Source organism: Bemisia tabaci, chromosome 5, assembly GCF_918797505.1.
Source record: "Bemisia tabaci chromosome 5, PGI_BMITA_v3".
NCBI lineage: Eukaryota > Metazoa > Arthropoda > Insecta > Hemiptera > Aleyrodidae > Bemisia > Bemisia tabaci.
Window position 1 is genome coordinate 15,765,829 of NC_092797.1, and position 26,066 is coordinate 15,791,894.

General features: G+C 35.8%; 3 protein-coding genes and 1 long non-coding RNA gene across 7 annotated transcripts in view; 2 read left to right on the top strand and 2 right to left on the bottom strand.

The window, feature by feature from the left end:
• The window catches only part of SERCA (ATPase sarcoplasmic/endoplasmic reticulum Ca2+ transporting SERCA), an 88,282-nt gene extending 80,785 nt beyond the window's left edge, over nucleotides 1-7,497 (top strand). Inside the window, exon 19 of one of the 3 annotated variants that reach the window (XM_019058707.2) lies at nucleotides 4,822-7,497. In XM_019058707.2, coding sequence (XP_018914252.2) covers nucleotides 4,822-4,853 — 32 coding nt within the window. In that variant the 3' untranslated portion in view covers nucleotides 4,854-7,497. Of the gene's footprint in view, nucleotides 1-1,562; nucleotides 1,934-4,821 lie in introns of those variants that run through there. The other 2 variants (XM_019058708.2, XM_019058706.2) reach the window with 2 other exon arrangements.
• Nucleotides 7,483-10,006, bottom strand: rasp (protein-cysteine N-palmitoyltransferase Rasp). Its single transcript, XM_019058709.2, has one exon. It carries the CDS (start codon nucleotides 9,785-9,787, stop codon nucleotides 8,264-8,266), a length of 1,524 nt encoding a protein of 507 aa, XP_018914254.2. The 5' UTR covers nucleotides 9,788-10,006; the 3' UTR covers nucleotides 7,483-8,263.
• On the bottom strand, nucleotides 7,483-10,698 carry LOC140224581 (uncharacterized). The gene is made up of 2 exons (XR_011899856.1): nucleotides 10,000-10,698; nucleotides 7,483-7,849 (listed from the first exon to the last, which is right to left on the bottom strand). It is a non-coding gene; the product is annotated as an uncharacterized lncRNA (long non-coding RNA).
• Nucleotides 10,699-13,654: 2,956 nt separating this feature from the next.
• Nucleotides 13,655-19,451, top strand: LOC109042246 (uncharacterized). 2 transcript variants are annotated; one of them, XM_072300346.1, is made up of 3 exons: nucleotides 13,655-13,812; nucleotides 17,582-17,699; nucleotides 18,193-19,451. In XM_072300346.1, the coding sequence occupies exon 3, from the start codon at nucleotides 18,236-18,238 to the stop codon at nucleotides 19,370-19,372; it is 1,137 nt and encodes a 378-aa protein (XP_072156447.1). In that variant the 5' UTR covers nucleotides 13,655-13,812; nucleotides 17,582-17,699; nucleotides 18,193-18,235; the 3' UTR covers nucleotides 19,373-19,451. The 2 variants fall into 2 exon arrangements, with proteins under 2 accessions (XP_072156447.1, XP_072156448.1); XM_072300347.1 differs by having other exon boundaries at nucleotides 13,694-13,812; nucleotides 17,563-17,699.
• Nucleotides 19,452-26,066: the final 6,615 nt, after the last annotated feature.

Consider the following 26,066-nt stretch of genomic DNA (forward strand, 5'->3'; position numbering starts at 1 on the left):
AAATTCGTCTATGTTCATGCTTCTCAAATTCTCTTTTACTTAAGTCCAGCTGGAACTTCTAAAAGCTTAAGTCACTAGGGATGAGCCTTTTTTTTATGGGTTTATGTGTTCTGCAAATATAGTAGCAAAGTGACTGGCTATGTCTATACGTTAATGTGTCCATCTGCCTATTTTATTTTGTCTTCCTATTTTTATCGCTCTTTTAAAAACTTAAATGGTTCTTTAATTTGATTACTAATCTGTTTTTCTCTTTTATAAATGGAAAATATTACATAAATGGTGCTGTTTCAAATGCATTCAGGGAGAAAAAATTAAGCATAGAATTGACGAGGAAGTGAGAAGTGTGAAGTGTGTTCTGAGGTTTGGAGCTGATGTTATTTTGGGTCAACTTTCCTTGAATAACTTGCCATTAACTTAAATTGACCAACCATTCTATTCAGTTGCGCCTAAATGTCTAATTATGAATCAAAGATGAATGAAATCACACAAGATTTTCAGTGAAAGAATTTTTTGTGATTGACCCTGTTGAAACACCTGTTTTGACCTGAATATTATGTTTAAACATATAACAATGCTGCGAACGGTAAAGAAACTTTTTCCGTTCCTTGAAGAGGCTCTTGAGAATTACTCGCCTTCTACAAGAAATTAATCTTTTAAAAACATTCTAATCTCCAAACTGGATTGCAAAGTTATTTCTCACGAAGAAGAGTAAATTTTAGGAAATCTACAGCGTTATACCACAAGAATCTTTAGGAGTCATAAATAAGAAGCAAACTATAGAACATACCATAATTATTAATAATAAAACATAAATTTTGCCTTTGCTTTTATTCAATCAAAAAATGAGTTGATATGCGTAGAAGCTCATGGCAATTTTCATCTCCAAAAATCTCTTTCAAAAGTTATAAATTGGTGCAAGTGAGTGCAACAGTAACAACTTCTCCACAAAATACTTTTTATATATTTTGAAATTTTTTGCAGGATGATTAGGCTTTTACAATTTTGACATTTTACTAAATGAGTAATTTTGTTTTTCACTATAAAATAAAACCAAGTTTGCAAGAATTCTAGTTGGAGAAAAGAAGAGAAATCATAATTGCTCTTCCCATTCAAACTAGTTTGATTCTTAATCAATTTGAATTTTTATTTCAGTAAGACTGAAAACGTTTACTTATTCATGAAAGTCATGTTATCTGTGTATGCGCAGATTTCAATTGATTTTAAGTGAAATTAGTCGGTAGCCATTTTATTCCTTTTTTGATGGTTGAAGTTTGCGACAAAGATTTGCATCAGGATGATTCAGAATTTTTCTTCAAAATGTAAGGATTTTTTGGAGAACTAACTATTATCGTTTCAGTAAATTTGGTTGCTGCAATTATTTTTTGTTTTCTCACTTGCAGCAAAGTCCAAGCAATGCTGGTTAGGGCTTCTGAAGAGAAAAAAACTTTGATTCGAAATTTTGAAACTTAGAGATGCAAACAGTGTCTTTTGACTTGAGCGATTTTTATGTTTCAACCTGGTTTTAATTCTTGTTTTTGTTTTTTGTTTTTTCCAAATCCCAGATTCTTTCTCTGTGATTACATCTTTTTTCAAAACCCCGGCTGATAAACCCAAAAAATGCTTGTAATGTTTCCCTTTTTGCCCGAAAGAGCTTACTTTGGCGCTCCGTGGCGAATTTTGAACTCTTGATTTGTACATTATCATGCCGTATGACGACTGGCATGAGCTTTGTCTTTTGTTGTATCTAGATTAAATCATTGAGCTGCTCCTCCTTTGTGCATGTAAGTAGAAATCCTCTATCCACCCGTCATGATGTAAAATGATTTAATGTTAATTTAAGACTGCTAGTTACAATATTTCCTAAACGATTAAGTAATAAGTATGCATTTGTGATATTGAGAAAGGCGTATCACTTACACTCTAAAAAATTTAATCAAGTCTTTTTTAATTTATTTCCGTGGTTTGAGAGCACTATTTCCATTCGATGCTTATCCACTTCTATCCTCTTACAAAACTAGGCAAACTTTTGCGCAAAAGTTATCGGGATTTAAATTTGAGGGGGGTGGTAGCAAGGTCACTGTCATAAAATCAAGCGACTTTCAGCATTTAATTCTACAACACCGCATTTATAGGTAACATTTTAAAACTCAGATACCTAAGTGGTATTTTAATTTTTAAATTCTCCTAGTTTATTCGAGTGATCAAAATTTGAGAGCTCTCACAATATCAAAATGAACATAAGCTCTTATAAAAGAATTTAGATTGTGAGTTTCACCTTTTGTTGCTATTGTCTGATGTACCGATCAGTTCAAGTACGCAAGTAATACTCAAAAAAAAAAAAAAAAAAAAAAAACACACACAAATCGAAAATATTATGACATTCTATTAATATGAAGGATGAATTTATAATTTTGCCATCCTGGGCTGACAAAATTTTGCCACCCGTATATTATAGAAATGATGACCTGTGAGGCATAGGGAAAGAAAAAAGAAAAAGAGATATTCTTTATCACTCTCCTCATTTTTTGTTTTTTCATAGTTTCGTAATCTAATGATGTTTCATCATTTTCATTCCCTTTTTTATAATTGTCTCTCCTTGTGACATAAAACGCAATCTATTTAAGTATGGCAGGCATGTTAAGTTGAAAAAGCAAGAAACTCAGGCAAGTTTCTCTTTCGAAATCGATTTTTTACTGTACACTTATATCAAAATAAAACAGAGGTGAGATAAATTTTTTTGGAGGTGGAAATATTTAAGTTTCTTCAAGTACAACGTAAGAGGCTTTTGTCAGAAACTTTAACTCGCTAATTTGCTCAGGATTTTCTAATCAAACGTACCGGAAATAAAGTGGTTCTTAACGGCCTGATTCAGCTTCACTTAATGTGTTTTTAATATCAAGGCACTCACACTTACTTTTTTTTGTGCTGAACAACCATTAATCGTATATAAAATGAGATTGTGAATGGCTGAAAAAGGCTTCAACCGTGTGCCCATTTTACACAAAACTATCAAAAACATTTGAGACCAAATGATAAAGCTAGAAACAATGAATCAAGGGAACTAGGATTGAAATTCAACTATTGTGGCTATGCACTTACTTCCTTTTATCTTTACCCCAAACAAAATCTTGAAAATTTTCATTCCTTCGTTATGAAAAGGAATTTTTGGTTACCTCTCCCCTCTCCCTTCGGAGACTTCTTTGTAACATGTTTAGGCAGAGGTTACAACCGAGTACTTCAAATTCCATTTCAAAGCATCTCAACTTTTCACATTTTCAAATACTTTTTTTCGGGGTTCTATGATCCAAATAATTGAAAGAATTACCGTGGAAGCAATCACTTAATATTCTCAAATCATTTAAAACACCTGTTCAGAATTTAAATGACTTCAGTTTCCCCAAAATTCACCAAAATTTTCCTTTCAGTAGCGTCTGAAGTACATAGATAGGTTTTGAGAAAAAGGTTTTCATCCCAAAATCGATTTTTAGTCTATATTCAAATAAACACTACTCTGCTATACCTGAGGAACTATGTTTTTCAAGAAACAATTTTTCCATCAGATACGTGCCTTTGTAGATGAACCAAAAGTAGCAGTTTCTTAATGCAAAATGTATATAATCCGAATCTGAGTCATGTCATAAAAATATTTTACCATCCATACATGAAGAAATCATTACACCCTATCTCTCACCTGTTATGAAGATGAAGAAATTAGTGAATCTTGTTTAATATTGTTTAGATCAAGTAAAAAAACATTTTGCTGGGCTTTGCCCAATCAAGTTTTTCTATCTAATTTTGCACTCTCATCTCTAATAAGTAATTTAATTGAAGAAAAATTACATTTTTATTCTACATATTAACCGATGACAAAAATCATTTTTATGCGCTGTCTGTGTCATACCCTAGCTGTGATTTTTTTTCTAGAATTTTATTAGACATTTTGATTCCAAATCTCTCTGAAGGTTTTTCTTTTTGGTTTTTTGTGTTCAATTTTTTGTAAGTAATTCTAACATTAGGTACACTTATTAGTGTTTTCCCTTTTGAGCAATTTACTCTGGAATCCAAATTTTTGTTAAAGCTTGTTTCTGTTGAAAGTGCGTGATAATTTTAAATAACATTTTGTGCAAGAGTAACAAGAAAGTTGATTTGATTCTAACTCGCTTTCAACTGCTGCAGTCACAGTAAGTATGATCTCCAGTAAGTATACTATCATTTCTTTCACAATCTGTACAGACTAGATGGGAGATTTATTTCAAGGAAAAAGAAATCAGAATTTTTATGTATCCTTGTATAGAGAGAATTTTAGAGTGCTTGAAGACACACATACAATTAACTACCCTATCAATTTTATTATTTTCAGTCACTTTGGTTTGAAGTTCTGTGGGTTTGCAGATTGCATTGTCACTTATATGCAGTATTTTCAAGTATTTGTGATGTTCCACAAGCGTAACCTTAGGTATTCCATAATCTTACTTACCGCCGAAAATCGAAATAAAGTTAAATTAAAATTTAATTATGAAGGCATAGGAGTAGTGTCAAATATTCTGGCAAAAACAAGCCAATCTGTCTTGATGCTTTTCAAACTTTAATTTTTCAAATTTTAGGAGACTAGAGTGATAAGGAAAATCATTTTTGAATTTTAATTTAGAATGATCAGAGTTGGAAATTCAGTCTAATGTAAATGTATCGCTTCTTTATTTCACTAAAAAGTGACATCCTAAGCAAAGGTGATTTCATTTATAGTTATAATTGCATATTATTGTAAATTATCATTTTCTTGTCAGTGATAAATATTTTTTCTTTTTTTCTTTCTGTTTACAGTCGCCCCACCTGTAGTTCAGGAAAAATGGTGAAATGTTCTGTTAGTCACATAATAAGAGAAACTTTAAAACCTCTTAAAGAAGTTATAACAATAACTCAAGTATATTTGTACCAATTTTCTTTTTCCAAAATATCTTTGGAGTGAGAATCAAATTTGTACATACTTTCTTTAGGAATGTAGGGATAGACGCATGAATAAGTGGCTGCCTTATATGAAATTGTACCCGAATGATCATCATGCACTCGGTTTCAACAAAAAAATTCATCTACCTTAATTCTTCTTTTAATTAACATGCTTTACTAATGCTTCAATCAAAAATCGGAATTTCCAACCAAGTTATTTGTCACAGCTGGGTACTTAGGAACCTTTTACAGTTAGTGGCCAACAGCGGCTGTGGTCGTCCAGAACAAAATCAAGGGAGGAGAGGAAAAAATTGAAAAATTTGACTGTGTCCATCGTGTGCAGCTGCCTGCTCGCATACTGATGCCAAATACTTCTACAATGGCATCAAAATAAAATTTTATTTTTCCTTTGAAATGGTACTAACGATTTTAATTTTTATTTCAGCTAAAGATCAAGTCATCGACAAATGGTGATTTGTCTACAAAGAGAGCAAATTAGCTACTCCTGTTTGGCCATCCGCTTTCTACTCACTTACCTACAATGCTTCTATCTTCTGCTGACACCTTATGCTTCAATTGCATTACCTTCTACTTTCCTGCTAATCCATCTTGTTTTCTTACTGTTAAATACTTTCCGATCAAAGTTAGGGGAAAGAAAACATTAATAATTGAATGAATGCTGAGCTAAAACGCTTTACTAATAATTCATCAGATTTTAAAAATGAATAAGATCTTTTATTCATGAACCTGCCCCATTTTTCTGGAAATATGAATTGAGAGATGACCCGTGCCTTTATTTTTCCAGTACCTGCCCAAGAGCACCAACCTTTGAAACTTTTTTTTCTTCATTCACCAATTGCTTATAATTGCAAACGCCCCGATGCTTCCTGGCTTTTTCTAACTCTCTCCTCTGCTTCAAAATAAACTACACCATTTCAATTATCATTAGAGTAGATGAACCTTGTTAGAATATAGGTGTATGTACACATACACAATGTTACATACAACGTATACATATTTTTATTTTTCGTTTTTGTACAAATTTATTTTATTTTTAATTCATTATTTTTATACATGTATTATAGTCTAATTATTGTTAAAATAAATCTCAAAAAGAAAATTATTAAAAACCGAAGACGAGTAATTTTTATACTCCTCTCATAAGATTTAACTGATTGCGGATATAAGCACATGAGGTCAAAATAATGATTTCATTTACTGAAGAAAAATGTATGATATTAAGGTGACAGCTGCGCACAGTGATACATTACCACCTATTCAAATTAGCGAGATAGTGAAAGAGGGAGATAATAATTTTTAAGAACCTAGATGCAAATTTACTCAAGTCACGTCATGGTATCAAATTTTTAAATGGTAAAGTTTTGGATATAACCCAATCATACTCTCTAGGAAATCTAATACGAGTGTAAAAACCTACTTTCAAATAAAAGTCTGCACTCTCCTACGAGTCTAGAGTTTTACTGACAAAGCTGTAGAGATATTTTTCTCATATTTAAAGTTTCAAATACAACATTTTGAGAAGAATAACTAATGCTATCCTGATTATTCTGATTGTTATTTGTGTGTTCTCCTCGTAGGAATAAATAGTTTGTTTTAACTCAAGTGAAATAATGAGCTATTATAATAATTGGGAATAATATAAGTAAATAGTTCATTTTGTTGCTTTTTCTTAAAATAATAGCACAACTTTGCTTACTTGACACATTCACTGCTTAGTTCATGGTTACAGAAATTCATGAGCTCAAATTTTGACATCTACCAGAGAAAGATCGGACAATTTCTTGCAAGCAAAGAGGTAAGATTTTATGCTCATCAGGTGATTCAATGCTAAGATCTGCACACAAAATGCATTTGAGTAGCAATTACTTTAATTTTATGACCTTTGATCTTAGATGGTTTCACAGTTTTTTCATTCCATTTAGTTCTCTTTCACTACTTTAATATCCTCTTAAGGTTTCAGTGAATGTGTTCTTTCCAGCGAAAGAGAATTAATTAATACACCTGTTGTAGGTTTTAAATTTACAATGAGTTACCCGTAGTAAATTCCTTTGCTCATGTATTCGTGTCAATGTTGTTATTTGTTACAATTAAAATTTCTGTTAAAAAAAGAAGCAAAATAAGGCTTACCCTTTTGTACTTTCCACTTGGATATGATTCATCGAGTTATTTTCTTGGAACTAACGATTTAGAAGGAATGCTGATGATTTAGAAGTTCCATAAATATCCACATTTTAGAGTAAATAATGAAAATTCAAGTAAGGTAATTAAACTGCGATAAGCAAATTTATCCTCAATGCAGCTGGACTCAGCGCGATTTTCATCTAAGGAAGGAAGCAACTGATTTTTTAATGCATCAAGTTGATGGAGATTGACCAAGAAAGTTGGTTTAAATCTCATTCTGATCACGAGGAACTAATAATACCTATGAGCTTAATTCCTTGGAAAAACTGATGGCATAATTTTTGAGAGCCTGTGTAATTGTTTTGTAAATAAAATAAAATAAAAATGAAATAAAAATTTTAAAAATACCAATATTGTAAAATTTATTTTAATTCTTCTTTCTATACATGTGCTTAAATAATTAAATGAGACAGTTAGAGCTTATACCAGGTACTAAGCATTATTGTTTCTAAAGAGTACAATTAAGTTTTCTCGGTCCAAGCAGTATCTTGTTTTTCATGAAGGTTTAAGTATTCATGAATGGATTTAGGTAGGTAAAGGTGATTTGTAATTTGAAATAAATAAAATATTCATACATTGTGACAGTGAAACTCCCAAATGGCGTATCTCGGTTTGTGACATTGTAGACTCTCTGTCATATTTCATTTTTTAAATGGAAAACTTCTCAACGTCTATACTTTAAAACTTCCTTGATTTTTCTTCTCTGCAAAAAAAAAAAAAAAACTTCTGTGAAAACTTCAAGGAATGATGTAGATTTCTTCTCCTGAAAAATATTGAATGATAGCAGAGATTTTTAAAAACTGCATGCGAGATACGTGGTTTGGGAGTTTCACCTTCAACAAGTATTATTTTAGGACATTTTCAGAGAAAAAGGAATGATACTTAGGAAAAAGGATGCTTCTTTTTAATCTCAAAGCTTATTTACAAAAATAAGGGATATTGCATGATTGTTCATTGATCGCATTTCAGGGCATTCAAGCTACTAATTAATGATGAAAATAAAAATTAAACCTCAAATCCATTATGTCAGGATGTGCATTATTAAAATGCGATACTACAAAGTTCTTCCTCAGACAGCTCATGAGCTTTGCAATTGTTAATGTTTTATTCTGAGAATTTATAGCTTCTTTTTTTTAATCACATACTCAGTTGAAATTTGACTTAATGTGTACATGGACAGTAAAAGAGCCACTTTTGCAAAGGTAGAGGACTTGAGTAGAAAAGAAACGAAGGCAAACCCAACTTCTTCACCTTCACCGATAAAATAAAAATTAGATACAGCTGACATAACTGTTAATGGAGCTGCAAGTAAAGCATACATTCGTCTTTGATTTCTTCTGCTTAGAATGGAATCTTGATAGTAACAAAATCTTTTTGAAGTGCTTAATTTCTTACATCCTAACTCAATGACTAAACCAACAAAGTTGAGAGAGGACCAGATCAGCACGTACTTATGAAGGCCATGCCACAAAAATATGAATGAGAAGCAAATAAGGGATACAAGTGAAGATAAGAGTAAACCAGAGACAAAATTTTCCAGAGTATCTGAAAGAGGCTTATAAATACAACTTTTTATGAATTTGTGAAGACCTGTATCAAAATAGCGCCACATGTGAGAATATAAATGTATGCATGCTATACACCTAGGAGGTGATGGAGGATCGTAACCCTCCATTGTGATTACTGAACCAGCAACTCCATATACTACTAGATATTTAAGGTAAAAAAACATTCCCATGGCAAACCCTAACCCACACATTGCCCATGGGTTCAAATTTAAATTACCATAATGATGAGGAAAAGCCCCTATGTAGATGAAATGCAACCCGAACTCTGTAAAATAATACCAAAATGAGTATCGGAGAAAACTGATGCTTGCTTTTAGAAACCTTGGAAAGAAATTACTCTCCACTCTTTCAACGTTTGAGATAAAATCAGGGTACAAAATAATGGGGCCTAGAGTGAAGCAGGGAAGGTAAAAACAGTATCCTAATAAAAAAATAAAATTGGATGAAGTTTTAGATGATATGAGAAACGATGTGAAACTGATGCATCGTAAATGCGACCAGGACAATATCACAAATATTACATGGAATTGATTTTCATGAATTTTAGGTAGAAATTGAGTCATAATAGAATACTGATAAACAGTGCTAATAAAGAAGAAAATCCAAATGAGACGAATGGATTTTAAATGTAGCAGTAAATAGTACAAACAAAATTGAGCAAGTATCAAAAGAACAGCATGAAAATTGGTCAAATAACTAATGCATAATACAGTAACAGCAGTGTACCAAAACAAGGTGATGCGTAGGCTGAACTTTCTGAAAATCTCTGCCCCTACCAGATGAAGACCAAACCAAGGTAGGAGGCGGAAAATTAGTTTAGTCCATAAATTCCATTCATAGTCAGTACGGTCTATCTTCATATTTAGCACAGGCCATCCGTCTTCAAATATTTCTTGGCAGAAATAATTTTTACAATATTGTTGACAAGCAGCATAAAGTTGATACAATGCAAATGTCGTAGCTGCAATCCATGAAATTAGGTACATACGAATTTCAATACCAGGCAATTTGGCCTGTCCTGATAGCGCTGGACTCATTTTAAGGAACTTGTAGTTTTGTTCGTAAGTAGTCATGTGAAAAATTATTCATGTAACCCCTCCTTGTTGAACTTTCGGTGATTGATACAGAATCATGATAATTTTTAATGAATTAAAATTGAAAACGATCACACCGAAAGTACTTTGGGGAAGAAGGATAAAAGGTTGGAGCCACCTTTGATAGGAGCAGGCTCCATCCTTCGACGATAGGATTAATTAACATACAAAATTTAACGAGGCATGCTCACGGAGGAAGATCCAGAAGAAGGAATTGTGATCATCCAGGTGTTTCCGCTGAAGTTTTGGATTGAAAATTGATATTTTACATGCATACACCACTATTTAGATAATTTTAAAGAACATCAACTTTCCAGCTCACAAATAATTTTCTAAAAAAACGGAATTCAATTCTTAGAACTCCAAATTAGACGAACTTTAATCAAGACTTACATTTGATAAATATAAACATAACCTCAAATAATAAATGCTGTAAACAAACAAAACAAAACCGAAGCGGAAACGACGAATCGGCTACTTCCGTCACAACTTCTCGTTTTCGTCAATGCGCGCGTAGATTCGAAAAGGATCGATTTCACCAAGCTCAAGTTTTTTCTTTCCAGCTATCGTTCCTACTTTCAGTCGTTATTTACAGTAAGAGATTTAATTAATTCTACATCTTAATGTCGATATCTGAAGTAATAAAATGCGTATCTCCAATTTATGTGACGTTGCTAATCTTCGCTCTTGTTTTATTTTCTCGCAGAACAAACTATTCAAACTTCTCCTTAAAATTTTCTGTGATTTTTTTCACTTATATTAGAAAATATTCACAAAAAATTTCAAGGAGATAATAAAGTTAGTTATCCGTCACAAAACAAAACAGGATCGGAGATTTTTAACGCTTAGATGTCCAAACCGGGTCATAAATGAACCCGAGGCTTACTAAAAGCACGAATCAGACATCAAACTGAAAAGAGATAAAAATCGAGCGTCAGAGGGAATTTCCTCCTGGACAACAACCTACCCTGGTAAAAATTGGCAGTAGGATCTGTGTTCCAAAATACTACACTGCCGTTCTGAGGAAGAACGCCGTACGAACATTCGAGAGTTGCCGAATTCCCCATGATAAAACATGTATTTTTGACAACATTCATATGTATTTTTCCTTGAAATTTTAAGATTTTTTAGATAAAATCGCGTAAAAAATTGTCTGAAAATTTTGGAAAATAATTTTCAGAATTTTCCCAGTAAGGTCAGTTCTTCTCGGAGGAGACTTGACAACGTCTGAAGGCTCACACGACGTTTTTCCGTAGCTCGGCAGTATATACGTACCTACAGCCAGCTTTAAGATCCCCTATAGCTTCTACAGCCGGCTATACAATTTCTTATAGGCTTTTATAGCCGATAGGTAGCGATAAAGCTACAGCTAGGCAATGAACTTATAGCCCGGCGATAAGAACTTTAGCCCGACTGTATAGTTTTTCATCGCTTCGTATAGCCCGGCTGCCTGATTTTCTTCGGTTTCTACAGCCAGCTATTATGGTTTTCTATCGCCTTTTCTAGCCGGCTATAATTATTCCTATTTTGAAACGCAGCTCCTATTGCCAATTTTTACCAGCGTATAAATCCGATTTGTGTCAAATTGACCCGACTATCTCTTCCGGAGGGAGTTGGTGCCGGTGAATATGAGTTTCAGATATAGGTCTACAATACATCCTAAAAAATAATTATACGTTAAATCGAAATGATAGAAACAAAAATAGAGTGTCAACGTAGCTGAAGATCGGCGGCGAAGGAACGTAAGGAAGACTTATTCGGGTCTCATTTTTCAACTTTTTCCCGAATCTGAGCGACACCTCATTATTGGCATGGAGCGGAGCATTGAGAGTTCACGCCTCACGCCATGGCGCCTTCAATTTTGCAGATGCAATACGGATATCCATCAAGCACGAATAGTTGTATCTCTACGCCGTCATTGAAGCGCGTCCTCTCTCTTGCTCTATTTTACAACATTGCGTCAGTTCCGTTCGTCTTATTGGGATTGCATTTTGCAAAAAGGAACCAGGAGCATTCCATTGTTGCTAAGATTGTGCAACTTTATTTACCTTGCAAACATAAACTGATCGTTCAAACAAGTTTTATCTTTACTCTCAATAAACTATAAATTCATGAAAAAATTTACCTTTGTAAATTTAATTTTTGGCATGATTTCAGTAATATGGTAATACCAAAAATGTAAGTTGCACGTTGCACAATCCTAGCAGCATTGGAATGCTTTTGGTTCCTTCTTGCAAAATGTAATCCATTTGGACTGAGTTAAGCAGAAAGGAACCAACCCACATTTTGGAAAAAATTGAGTTATGAGTGGTTTTGAACTTGACCACTGCTCTACTATCTATCGCCAAAAATTCGAAATTTTTGTTGGAGCAAATTTTGCAGAAACAGAATTTGAAGTTTATCTTTTACATTGAGTCTTATGCAGGAGACAAACTTTAAACCTCTTTTTCTCGGTTTGATCCCGATGTGGCTTGGTTCCTTTCTGTTTAACTCCGTCCATTTGTAGTAGGGTCACGTGAGCACCACAGCCAAAGGTAGAAAAGACGTAATCGGACCTTATTTTTTCCTTTCTCCCCAAATCTGAAGGCCTGGATACACGCTCAAATTTCCGTCAATTTCCGATCAAAATGATGACAAAAATGGCCGTCAAATTTTTGCAGGCCATAAAAATATGATGGTAGATAATGCGCACCAGTCACCATTTGATCGGAAATTGATGGAAATTTGAGCGTGTGTCCAGGCCTCGAGCGATACCTTATTGGTAGCACAGCTGGCGGAGCAATGGAGCATTGCGAGTTCACAGTTCATGTCTCGCGCCTTCGCGCCTTCAATTTTGCAGATGCAATACGGACATCCATCAAGCACGAATAGTTGTATCTCTGCGCCGCGCCGCGCCGTCATCAACCCGAGTTGAGGCGTGTCCAAGTTTTGAAAGAGATAAGGAAGTCTAAGTTTGCTCAACATATGCCATGCTGTGTCCAAATCAATAATCTTTTGAAAGAAAAAGAAAAGTAAAATCATGTTCAGAGGTCTCAAAAATGATATTTTGGCGAGAATTTTGTCATGTTGGGGATTTTTTTTGTTCACTTCCAAGAAATCTCAAGCCGGTCACATTGACCGGACTATCTCTATTTAAGGACTACGAGAAAATTTTGAGATTGACAAATGTATACACGCATACTGCAGTAATTGGATATAATATAAATCTATCGAGATAAGTTTAGAGAAACAGCTGAGGCTTTTTTAATCCCTTAACTTGAAGGAGCGTTGAGCGTCAACGTAACTGCTGCTTTGATTTCCTCCCCTCATTTGGGGTTGACACTCAACGAGAATTCTCGCCCGGGCAATATCATTTTGAATTTCTACTGATCGAACAGAAAATTTTTACATATATATCAACAGCAAGTCAACAGTTACTTCAATTTGTCACTTTTTTCTGTGGATGAAGTTTCAATCAATAATGTGCCATTTGGACCGCGTTAAACAGAGAGGAACCAAGCCACATCAGCTATTGCCAAATTCAACAGGGGAATTTGATTTTTTACGAGAGAACGTTTGTGCGGATTCCTTTGAAAATTTTAAGACATTTGCTTTGTACTATGGAGATAATTCATAGAAATTTGCACAAAAATCCGCACAACCGTTTTCATGGAAAAAATTAAATTGCCTGATTAAATTTGGCCATAGCTGATGTGACTTGGTTCCTTTCTGTTTAACGCGGTCCATTTAGACGAAGCTCTAAAAAACAAGTTTACACATTATTAGCCAATTTCAAAACTGGAGTATTCGATTCTGCGCCTCCTATCTTTACCTCGAGGTAATAGACCATACCTAATTACTCGTCTATTTTACTTGATTATCTTATCTCCAACGCTCCTGCATTACCTGCATTAGTGAGGAGGAGTTCCCAACGATCACAGTTTTTTTATTCAAGCTTGTGACAACCAACAGTTTCAACCCATCGCATCAGAGTGTAAGAAGGAATCAAATTACCAATTATTCAGGTAAAATAATCTTTTTGTGTACTTAAATTATAAAAAAAAGAGTGGCCCTGCTAAAAATGGTGAGTACAAATGAGTACCTAGACAATCAAAGTCAAGTGGATAGAATTTCAATTCAAATGAATAGAATTTCGACTCATATGAATAGAATTTCAACTTAAATGAATAGAATTTAACTCATATGAGCAGAATTTCTCTATTCACTTTTTTCCGACTCATATGACTAGAGATTTCAACTCACATGAGTTCAGCGTTGAATCTACCGTGTCCGATATCTCAGAAACTAGTCACCGCATTAAAAAAAATTACAAGAACAAAATGTTCTTATTTTTCAAAGTTACATGTAATGTCAGTGTCTCATGGTCAAAAACACCACTTCTGAAAAATGAAAAAAATTGATATGAGTAGAATATTCTGGTGATATGAGTAGGATTCCTACTCATATAAGTAGGAAATTCTACTCATGTGAGTCGGCAAATTCTGAATAGCCTACTCATCATTTTTAGAGGGGGGAGGTTTGGTGTTCGTTACTCGGCATAATTTCAAACATATTTGATGCTCCGATTTCCGTATTTTTACTTCAATAAGAGATTATTTTATAATATAGAGGCAGGATCAGTACCTATATGTCGGCGGTGAAACTGTAAAAACTTGTATCTCGACGGTTTGCACCGTCTCAGAATTCTTTTCATACTTAACTTTTTCAATGGAAAAGTACAAAACGACGTAATATCTTGAAACCTTCAGTGATTTCATGTAGAGAATAAACTCCGAAAATTTCGAGCCATGACCTTGGTTTGTCCTCCTTCTAAAAAAAAGAGAAAATTGGAGCATGGATTTTGAAACACCGCAAACAAGATACGGATTTTTTGCAATTTTACCGTCAATGTATCAGTCCTTTTCTAATATGTTTTATATATTTTCCACACTGCGAAGAAAGAACGCGATTGCTAAGTCAGCTATTCTCTGAATGACTATTTCAAAATCCCCCATTTAGTTTTGGTTAATTAGTAAGTAGGTACGTTTATTTGGTGCTTTCAACATTTGAGCCATTAACACCTTAGAGGAGTTTATTTCTAAGAAACTAAACAAAAATCTATCTAAAATTGGCTGTGAATATTATTGGGGGAAAATTCACAGATTATTTCAATTTTTTTTGTCAGTGTTCTACAATATTTATATCATGAAAAGAGATTTGCAACGTCACAACCAAAGTAGCACATTTATTGAATTGGCAGCGTAAGTATGCATCCCAGCTTATCAAACGTATATGTATTTTATATCTCCTATAATGCAAGGAAACTATATTGATGGCTACAGTCACCGAATCTCTTTTAAAGCTTTTTGAAATCTCTGAATATGTTGCACTTTTTTGAAAATACCAATCAAAATATTTATTCAAAATTTTCGGCAAATATTTTCGAATGAGGGAAGACAATTTATTGAAAATTTCAAAAGAAATTTTTTGTTAGTTTTCTTTTAAAGAGATAAAGTATGGGCGAAGATTTGTATTGTCGAAGCTGTTACGTTCCTGGAAGTCAACTGGAAAGGGTGGGATATCTAACCGTTCAGAGCTTTCATTAGGCTCACAATCAGTTAACTCAAAGTTCCCGATTGTGAAAAATAAAATTAATTTGGGTCAAATCGATCAGTGAAGACACTCATCATTTAGAAAACGCTACATGATTTTTAATTGTTACTAAATTTGTCCTCTTCTCCTGATGTACCTGCGGTATTTAGGTTTTTGCAAATTTATCCAGGAAAAGTTAATAAGAAAACAAAAATATTTTATCGTAATGTCTACCGAAATTAGTAAATCCGAAAACTTGATTTATTTATATTTGGTGCATATATAAACCCATTGCAGTTCGACGCACGAGTCGTTCAGACAGAATATAAAATTGGTAATTTTGCCGACATACGTTTACAGTGGTCTTGAAGGGGGGGGGGGGAGCGACAAAAATGTACCCACAATGGGTTTGCAGGCGGTGAGTCTGTCGTACGTGTGGACTTAAAATCGCGAACAATCAAAATCTCGGCTGATCCTAATTTCGAGATAACACAATTTGAAATTTTCATGGTAATAAATGCAAGTTTTGATCCTCTTTTCTATTAGTTGGCCATTGACCTTTTTTTTTTTTTTTTTTTTTTTTTTTTTTTTTTTTATTAACTGAACAGTTTCTGCCTTCTGCTGCGTCTGCAGCAATTGTTGTGTTGTTACGAATATCGACGGTGCGCAAGTCCTCGGCCTCGTAACTCGGTTTGCGACGTCGCAGGCTTTCTGTCATACTTTATTTTTTGAACGGGAAACTACTCAACGGCAATTCTTTAGAACTGCTGGGGTTTTTCTTCTCCGTACGAAAAAAATTCTGCAAAAACTTAAAGGAATGATGTCAATTTGCTCTCCTTTAGAAAAATAATATGGAGAAAGCGGTTTTCAAACACCGCAAACGAGATACGTAGTTGCCGACTTTCGCCGTCGATGTATTGTGCGTGCTGATTTTAGGCCATTAAATACTTGACCCTCTGAAGGCGTCTTATGTGCGAAAGCAATTCGCCTTCAACTGCGTCTGCAGCAATTGTTGTTAAGAATATGTTGTGCGTGCTGATTTCAGCTCATTACATACTCGACTCTCTGAAGGCGTTTTATATGCGCAAGTAGCGCGATCTGTCAGAGAACAACAGAAGTGAGATTGAATAAATCGCTCAATCCCTACTTTGTTTGTCCGACAGATCGCGCTATTAGCGCACATAAAACGCCTTCAGAGAGTCGAGTATGTAATGAACTAAAATCACCACGCACAACATATTCGTAACAACAATTGCTGTAAACGCAACAGAAGGCGAATTGTTCAGTTAAAAAAAAAAGAGTATTATCATCCTCTTTTTTTGTTACTCTTCCTACTCATACTCTTCCTATCGGAAGTCTGTACCTATGTAACGAGAGGGTGTGTATTCGATAGACTTGAATCGAACGAAAAATAAAAACGTGAACCGATCATCATCGATTTAATAGAAAAATAAAATTAAAAGCAGATCAAAATCAGTAGAAAACTTGCAGTTACTACGAAAGTCTCAAATTGCAATATCTTGAAATTAGGATCGGCAAAAATTTTGATTTTCAGCAATTCCGAGTCCACGCGCACCACAGACTCACCCCCTGCAAACAGTTTTTGGGTACATTTTTTCGCATTTTTTTTTTTTTTTTTTTTTGCTTTAAGACCACTTTGCAGTAGAGTACAGTACAAAACTCGAAATCTCAATACAGATGGAAAAAGCTCATTTAAGCACAACGTTACCTCAAAGAAATATCCTTTTTGGTGCAGCACTAGTTACAACTATTCAAGAAGGCAATTACAGAGTAAGTCTCGGTGTGGTCTTGGAAGTAAAAAATTCTGGAGGCTGCACTGCACCGATAATAGATCTAAATAGACTAGAAACGCCTTTGCAGTTGCCCTCCTAAAGAGTTGTAACTAAGGTTGCACCGAACAGCATATCTCTTCGAGAAAAAATTGTGCTGAAATGATCTTTTTACCTCTGTATTGAGATCTCCAATTTTATACTGTACTCTAGCGCACGTTGGCAAAATTACAAACTTTTTATCTATATTTTAGTTCTTGGCAAATGGAAAGTTTGAGTTTATCAAAATGAAAATCGCTAATCCCTCACACCAAAGTTGAATTTGGACATTTCCAGTGTGCCCACCATGTTCTATGAAAAATTTTAATGGGAGGTTCATGTGATATATCACAGATTTCGAATTTGATTGCAGCTCTTTCATCAGCGATGCCATCAACACTTCCTCGCAATCAGTGAGCCCACACGGCCATCCTCGGAAATTCCCTCTGATAAACATCATCCTTAAGAGTCTCCTTAGATTCCACCAAGAGGTAACCATTTGAAACTCTCAAATCGTTTTCGCTAGAGGTGATACTCCCCAGTAGCAGAACCATAGAAGAAAAAGATAAAGATCATGTACGAGAGTTAATTTTTTTTATATAACGCATGCATACGAAAGTGTTAAAAGTGAACATTTCTGAGTAGCCATTATAAAAAAAGTCATAATTTTCGTGAGCTTTTTGCAAATATACTAAAAAATCTTCTAATTCGCAAAAAGCTCACGAAAATAATGACCTTTTTTTATATAATAGCTACATAAAAATGTTAACTTTTAACACTTTCGTATGCATGCGTTATGTAAAAAAATAAAAAATTTGTCTATAAAAAAAAGTTACCTTATTTAGCTTTTATCATTTTTCATGTACATATATTAAAGTCAGGTCTGAACATTGATTTTTTTTTATATAAGCGTTACACGTTTTTTTATTTGAAACTACCATTTAGATAACAGATATGGTTTTTTTTTAAATACTTTTTTTTTAGAAAAACAAAAATTTGCTCTGCTACAAGAGACTCCTATTTAAAAATGGAGGAAGTAATCAGCACATGCGAGCCCCTGGTCGCACTCATAGTCGGAGTGACAGGAATGACCGGCGTGAGCCTAGCAGAGACTCTGAAAAGCCCCCAAGCCCCCGGAGGCCCATGGAAGGTCTACGGCTCAGCTCTTCGTCCGAAACCCACCTGGTTCTCATCTTCCCTCCTCGACGCTTACATCGCCTTCGACGCCACCAGCAACGAAGACACCGCCGCGAAGCTCGGCCCGATATCAGCCGAAGTGACTCACGTCTTCTGGGTCGCCATCCAAGTCCGTGAAAACGAGGAAGCCAACGTCTTAGCCAACGCTACCATGCTAGCAAACGTTCTCACCGTACTCCAGTCGAACCCGTTATCCAGGCTCAGCCACATCACTCTCCAGACAGGCACACAACACTACATGGGACCGGTCCACGACCCGACGCACTCGGCCTTTCTTCTACCCCACGAACCGCCGTTTGTTGAAGACTCACCCCGTCTACCCTACCCGAATTTCTATTACGCTTTGGAGGACATTGTAGCATCTTTCGTTCCAAAGTTAACGTACTCGGTTCATCGCGCGTCTCTCGTCCTTGGAGCCTCTTCTAGGAGTGCGTACAACGCGTTGCTTACACTGTCGACCTACGCCGTGATTTGCCGCTACCAGGGTCTCCCTTTCCGGTTCCCCGGCACGCGCTACACGTGGGAGCATTTTTGCGACATGTCCGATGCGCGTGTCCTCGCGGAGCAACACGTGTGGGCGGCAGTGACGCCGCAGGCTAAAAACCAAGCCTTCAATTGCGCCAACGGGGATGTGTTCACTTGGAAAAGCGTGTGGAAAGTGTTGTGTGACCTGTTCGATGTTGAGTTCGTCCCGTTCGAGGAGCAGCATGAGAGGTTTGATTTTGTGGGCACGATGGCGAAGAAGGGGAAAGTTTGGGAGGAGATCGTGGAGACGCACGGGTTGCACGAAACCAAGCTGAAGGAGATCACGTGCGCTGCTGGGATGTATAATATCCTGCACTTCGAGTTTCAACACGTGTGCAGTATGAATAAGAGTAGGGAATTCGGATTCTTCGGCTATGCGAACACGTTGAAAAATATCCGGGTTTGGGTCGAGAGATTGAGGAAAATGAAAATTTTACCTTGAATTTTTGGTTTGTTTCTGTATGGATCTCAATTTTTCTGTATTTTATAGAATGATAATAAACGTGCGCATCAAATACTTATTCTCTGGATTTATTTTCTTCGAGAAAGAAGTAGAGGGAAGGGAACACTGAAGAAAACAAAGGGATGAGGGGCTTGGAGGACAAGGCGCATAAGTGCAGTTTTTGAAAAAAAATGAGATATTAATGATTTCAAGTAAAACTGGTCTTCATGCATATATGGTGGAAAATTCGCATTCATAGTTCAATTTTTAGCATCAAAAAGTCAGTTTGAACTTTCTCTCCGCCAAGAGGATCCATACCTATAATTTCGAAACTTCAAACACGTATTTCTCGAAATAGCAAAAACTGCATTTATACGCTTTGTCCTCCAAGCCCCTCAGACGAACTCTGACTGAAGAGAGGGGCAATTAGTCGTGTGAGTAATCTTGTTTGCATTCTTTATTGTCTCATTATATAACAAACTCTAGTTCTTGTTTCTTGAAAAAAGACCGATGAGCAATCAATACTTGTTATGCTTAAGTTAGTTAATCAGCTAATCATGGTCATTATAATTCGTTTTAACGATTGACAGCTAATTTTAGCCATTATTATATTCCTTTATTTCATACAGAAGCACAAATACCTCTGATGACAATTTCTACATTTATAAATGTTATCTAAATTATTAAACTTCGCCATCACCTCTAAATTTTACTTAGAGACTTAAACGCGTAGATAGGAAAGCAGAGAGAAGTAAAAAGCTAAGGCTGAATAACTTAAGTAACAATTAGTTTTGGAAAATAATATTGAAAGACAGCATAATTGACGGGAAAAATAATAGAGATCCAGGCAGACGGTTATAAATTTAAATATATCTTGGTCCTTTTTACTACAAAATCAAACAAGTTATAGGAAATTCGAATAATGCATTTTATTAAATATTGAAGACATGGAAAAATATGAACTAAACTTTACTATAATCTGAAACACAGGCATTTTAAGTCTAATTAAAATATCTATAAACACATGCAATGTTTTAAAAATCAGATTAACTAATAAAATCCTCTATTTTTACATTTTATGAGGGTTTCAAAGCATTTCATCTTAATATCGAGCCTTCTAAGAAAAAAAGCTCGAATTTCTTAAATTTTACTCAGTTATTCATTAATTTATTTTTTAACCGAAAAACAATGCGCAATGTTTATCCAAATACAAACCTATTTCGATTATTCCTTACTTTGTTTTGTAGGAATATTTATAGGTGTTCTTAAAAATGTTACCGAATAAAAGAAAAGGAGGCTAGAAAGAAACAGCGAAAAAAGAAAAATATTAAAACATTATACTGGGAAATCATTAATTTCAAATACTCGTGGAACTATGCCGCTACAGAAGCGGCTGCCGCATGCCGGCTGATCCTATGCTACACGAACGGTAACGCCTCAAAGCAACTGTCCGTACTCTATGGTCGCACTCGTTGAGGCTGCTATGGGATTGCGCGAATACCCCCTTTCTTACCTCTTTTAAGATGCATTTATGGGATTGCGCAAATTTATTTGGTACTGAAAACTCACATGATTGCGCGAATATTCAATATTCAATAAGGAAGCGTTAACCTGACAATCTTGGTGGTGTTGTAATCTTGGTAGATAACTACATTGCGGAAGACTGCTCATTATCCCCTCATTTACAGGCATGCCTTTCTTCGATGGATAGTCCTCGCAGCACAAATGGCCCAAATAGCTTTCGTAGACATTTAAGAAGTGAATTAGAGGCCTGTGGCTGCTACGCAACCACTGAAAAAAACTACACGTCAAAAATCGTAGAACAACTATGTTCAAGTTTTTTAAGAGATGAATGGGTTCAAACCCCGAAGAGAGCACCCGACAAAAAGCGTATGTTCATCTCTGATTGCAACGTTATGCCCAAATTTTATGTTTTAATTTTAAAAAGCTACACACAATTTTTCTGAAAAGTTTCCGCGAATTTATCTACATGATCTCAAATAAAAGTATCAAAATTATCGACGCAATATTTCGTTCGTTCCATTTTTTTTATTGTAACCAAAAGAAATAATTCCGAGTATCATCCGAGTTTCTGAATCGTCGCATTGAGGATACATATATTCCCTTTAATTATGATAAACACTGGAGTAGAAAGTCAAGAATGATGACACGCGGTCCTACAGCATTCCTACAGTCTTGTAGGCGCTAATTCACGCTGACTGACCGACTGCACTGCGTTTGGCGCAATGCGAGAAGTATTCATGCAGTCTTGTAGGCGCTAATATGGGCTTTGCTTTACGCCGCACTATGGTCCACAGACCCTATTTAACGGAACTTTAGTCAAATTTTGAGGGTGGAAAAAATTAAAGTTTGGCACTACAGTTTTATCATACATACTCTCATGGATCGTCACCTAAGTTTTCATCGACTAATAATGATTTATAAGATTGTGACGGACCCTAACAACAGAGCGCGCGGTAGGTCTTCATTAGCTGATTGTGAGCCGCATTCGGTGGTGCGTTACAGGGTGTTTATTTTACCGAGTTACGCCTCATCTATGTAAATTTTTGGGCAACATGGATCCACCTGATGGCAAGTGACTTCCTTTTCACCCCGTTTCATTAATTTTGAACCGAAATTTGTATGCTTTTGAACGCTCCAAACATACGCCAAAAAATGCTAGAAATCAGTGAAATTCGTAATTTTTAGGAAGCTCTAACTTTTTTTTAATTCTAGTTAATGCTTTGCGGATTGAAAAATCTTGTTCAACATATCCTTGACTTTAAAATGATGCCAATTTAAATTGCGCCTTTTTGCAACTAACGGTCGAAATCAATTTTTTTCGGAGTGCACCTCCGTACATCAAAATGTTAAATATTCCATGCATTTTTAGCGTTTTTGCGACTGTTAAATTTTTTCTAGGTACAAAATAAAAGTATTCTGATGTACTTTGATCTACTGAGTCCGAAAATGACCTTTGTTTTTTCTTATCACCTCTCACTTTTCCAAAAAAGCAACTTTTTCCCGGGAAAATGAGCAATTTTGACGTATTTTTGTCATAATTGCAATTCATGTTGATAAATTACACTAGACCCGTGATAAAGAGATTCTATCATGTATATTAAGCTGCTAAATCCGAATATGACATAGGTATTGATTAATCACCCTCCAGTTCTCCGATAATGCCGATTTTTCCGCGCTTTTTGGGTAAAACCTTTCCCGGACTCTAAGTGTGTTAAAAATACGGTTTAAAATTGATTTCGATGTTTGATATATCGATTCTTATGTATTTTGACTCGCTAAGCCCGAATATGACCTTAGATTTTTCCTATCACCCCTCATTATCCCGGAAAATTCAATTTTCCTCGGAGAACGAGCTTTTTTGGTATTTTTGCGACGATTTTCCGTTTTCTGAGGAAAACGGGGGGTTGTAAGAGGCAATTTGAGGTCGAACTCCGGTTGAATGTTTCTTAAGACGTCAGAGAAGACCTAAAGAGGAACTTGGAAAATCGCTACAACTCCATAGAATAGGAAAATTGGCGCCAAAATACCGAAAAAGCTCGTTCTCCGAGGAAAATTGAATTTTCCGGGATAATGAGGGGTGATAGGAAAAATCTAAGGTCATATTCGGGCTTAGCGAGTCAAAATACATAAGAATCGATATATCAAACATCGAAATCAATTTTAAACCGTATTTTTGACACAAGAGTCCGGGAAAGGTTTTACTCAAAAGGCACGGAAAAATCGGCATTATCGGAGAACTGGAGGGTGATAAACCAAAACCTATGTCATATTCGGATTTAGCAGCTTAATATACATGACAGAATCGCTTTACCACGGGTCCAGTATAATTTATCAACATGAATTGCAATTATGACAAAAATACGTCAAAATTGCTCATTTTCCCGGGAAAAAGTCGCTTTTTCGGAAAAAAGAGAGGTGATAAGAAAAGACAAAGGTCATTTTCAGACTCAGTAGATCAAAATTCATCGAACTAGTACTATTTAGTACCTAAAAAAAATGTTACCTACATGCTGCAGAGGTCAACAGTCGCAAAAACACCAAAAATGTCCATTTTTCCGGGTAAAATCGGCTTTTCCGGAAAATTTAAGGGTGATGGACCAAAACGGAGGTCATATTCGGATTTACCGCCTAAAAATAAATGAGAATAGTCTGATCTCGACAGAGAGACACTTTTGTTATTATTTTTATACATGTCAAAATAGGGTGGAAAAAATCTTCAGTCTTGAAAGCGCCAGAAATCACATTTGAGGTTATGTTTCTCGGTCAGGATGTTAATATTTTGTTAAACTAAGATGTAAAATGAAATCAGCGACCCAAAAAACATATGATCCAACACCTTTTATAACGGTGCAGTGCATTTTCGAATAAAGTTCCGTTAAATCCAGTCTGTGGACCATAGTGCGCCGCGCCGACCGCACTGTTTGGCGCAATGCGGGAAGCATTCACAAAGTCTTGCAGGCGCTGATATACGCTTAACGCCGGCCGCACTGTGTTAGGCGCGATTATTGGAACTCGCGTTAGAATAATCGCGGCATCGAATAATAAAGCTTAAAAGGCCTATGTTGTGTTTCGACGCCTTATGAGCATTCCAACGTTGCCTTGTTTCTCCCGATTAAATATTTTTTCCAGAAAAGTAAGGAAAGTTCTTCATACTCACGACCGTTATTCAATCTTTTCACTTCATTTATCATCAGAAGGTAAGACATCGATGACTTGTCAACAAACTAAGCTAAACCAGTATTAACATAAAAATGCGTTTATTTTCCAACTGTTTCCTGTTTTGCCAAACTTCTACCTTGAATTAACTTCATTTTAAATTCGCGCATTCCTGTAACAGATGTCAAGGGTTCTATTCGCGCAATCCTTGTGTCTTTTTCCCGCAATTCTCATAGATTTTCTTAGACCTTTCGCGCAATCCTGGACTACCGCTCGGTGCATAAGTAAAACTATGAGGGCGTGTCAGCCTTGTTCCCCCTTAAAACCATACAAACACAATGCTCATGGTTATAATGCTTTCACAAGATTTTGTTTCGCGGGCATGAATAGCTTTCATAAAAGAAGTTACGATTAAAATCGGATTTATCTTTACAATCAACCTCCCTCTGTAATGCACCCTTAACACAGGACTGCACTTTCTTAAAAAAATATTTAAACGATTTTTGCAACCGCCTTCCTTTACTGGCTTCCCATAATGAATGTTGGGTGAAAAATTGGCATTCCACCTCGATTTTTATCTCAAAGTACCTGAAACTCAACGTGCCGATTCCAATGTATTGTTATGTAGCCTTGCACGTTCTCCCTCCCCCCTCCCTTTTTTAAGGCACACGCAGACTCCCCTCTCCCCTAACGCAGACTCACAAACCTTTCTCTTAAGCCGTTATGTACCTCATAAGGAGCCACCAAGATAATAACAAATTTTGGAAGGTAAATGAGGCCTCTTGCATGACAGTTTTTCACCCGAGAGGGGTTGTGCCCAAAGGCGATTTTACAAGTTGGCAACACTGGGTTTTCTCCATTGAAATACATTTAAACTATCGATATTATGTGAGGCAAGCTTCCACACCAACAATCGATTGTATTGCATACATTCAAATGGAGAAAACCAGTGTTGCCGCCTTTTAAGAATCGCCGCTGGTCGTGCCCTCAGAGACAACTCCTTTTTGCAACTTCCCAGGATCTACTCAAGATAATGAATGGTGGTTATAGGATTCACTTTGGTAGAAACTCACCTAAAAAGTCTTTAAGAAATAAGTAAATCCTCTCTTTTCTAATACAATCATTCTTAATACGATCGGCGTGGGCGCCCATGGGCGGGGTGAGGAAGGGGAGTTCAAAGTCCAAAAGTGGGAAACTTTATCGCAAATGAAAGCATTTTTAAGACGCTCAATGGACGGGGTGAGAAAAGGGAGTGAGATGGTCGATGGGCTGGACGATTATGCTGACCGTGAGGCGGCCTTTAGGGGCGCGCGCCACCCCGGGGGTTGGGCCGCGTTGCGGCCAGTGGCGAGGTCCCTAGTAAATAAATAAATACATAAACAAATAGATATATAAAAAAATAAATACATACATAAAACATAGATAAATGAATAAATAAAAATCTCAATCAAAGCCCTTTTATAAAATGTCATCCTCGAAATCATCATCCTCAGGCATGTAAACTGGTTTCGGAGTTGTGCCACCCTCAGAGCTGGACACATTGCGGCCGAGTTTTTTGCTCATGTCGTAGTCTAGTGATCTCAGAGACAGCGACGGGCGCAAAGTTGAGACGCAGTAATCCAGATGTTCGACGCGGTATGGCGTGAGTGTGAAGCATCCAATGAGAAGTGGATTATGCACCAGCACAGTGCACGTCCACTCCCGACGCTTTGGATTTCCTCTCTTAATTAGCCTGCACTTCGGATCCACAGCATTAGGACATAAACCTGTTCGACAGTGATAGCGTACAAATACAGTGCAGTGATAGTCAAACTTCGATTATCGGGTGATTTGTGGCTACGGATACTAAAAAAAAACCGGATAATTGAAAATCAATGACTCCTTTAGAGATAATAAAACGAACTGTAGAAATTTACTTTTAGTTAGATTTTTTTTTTTTTTTTTTTTTTTTTTTTTTTTTTTTTTAAAAAAAATGACAAAAATGACCTTAGAATGTCCGCGATATAATTGGACG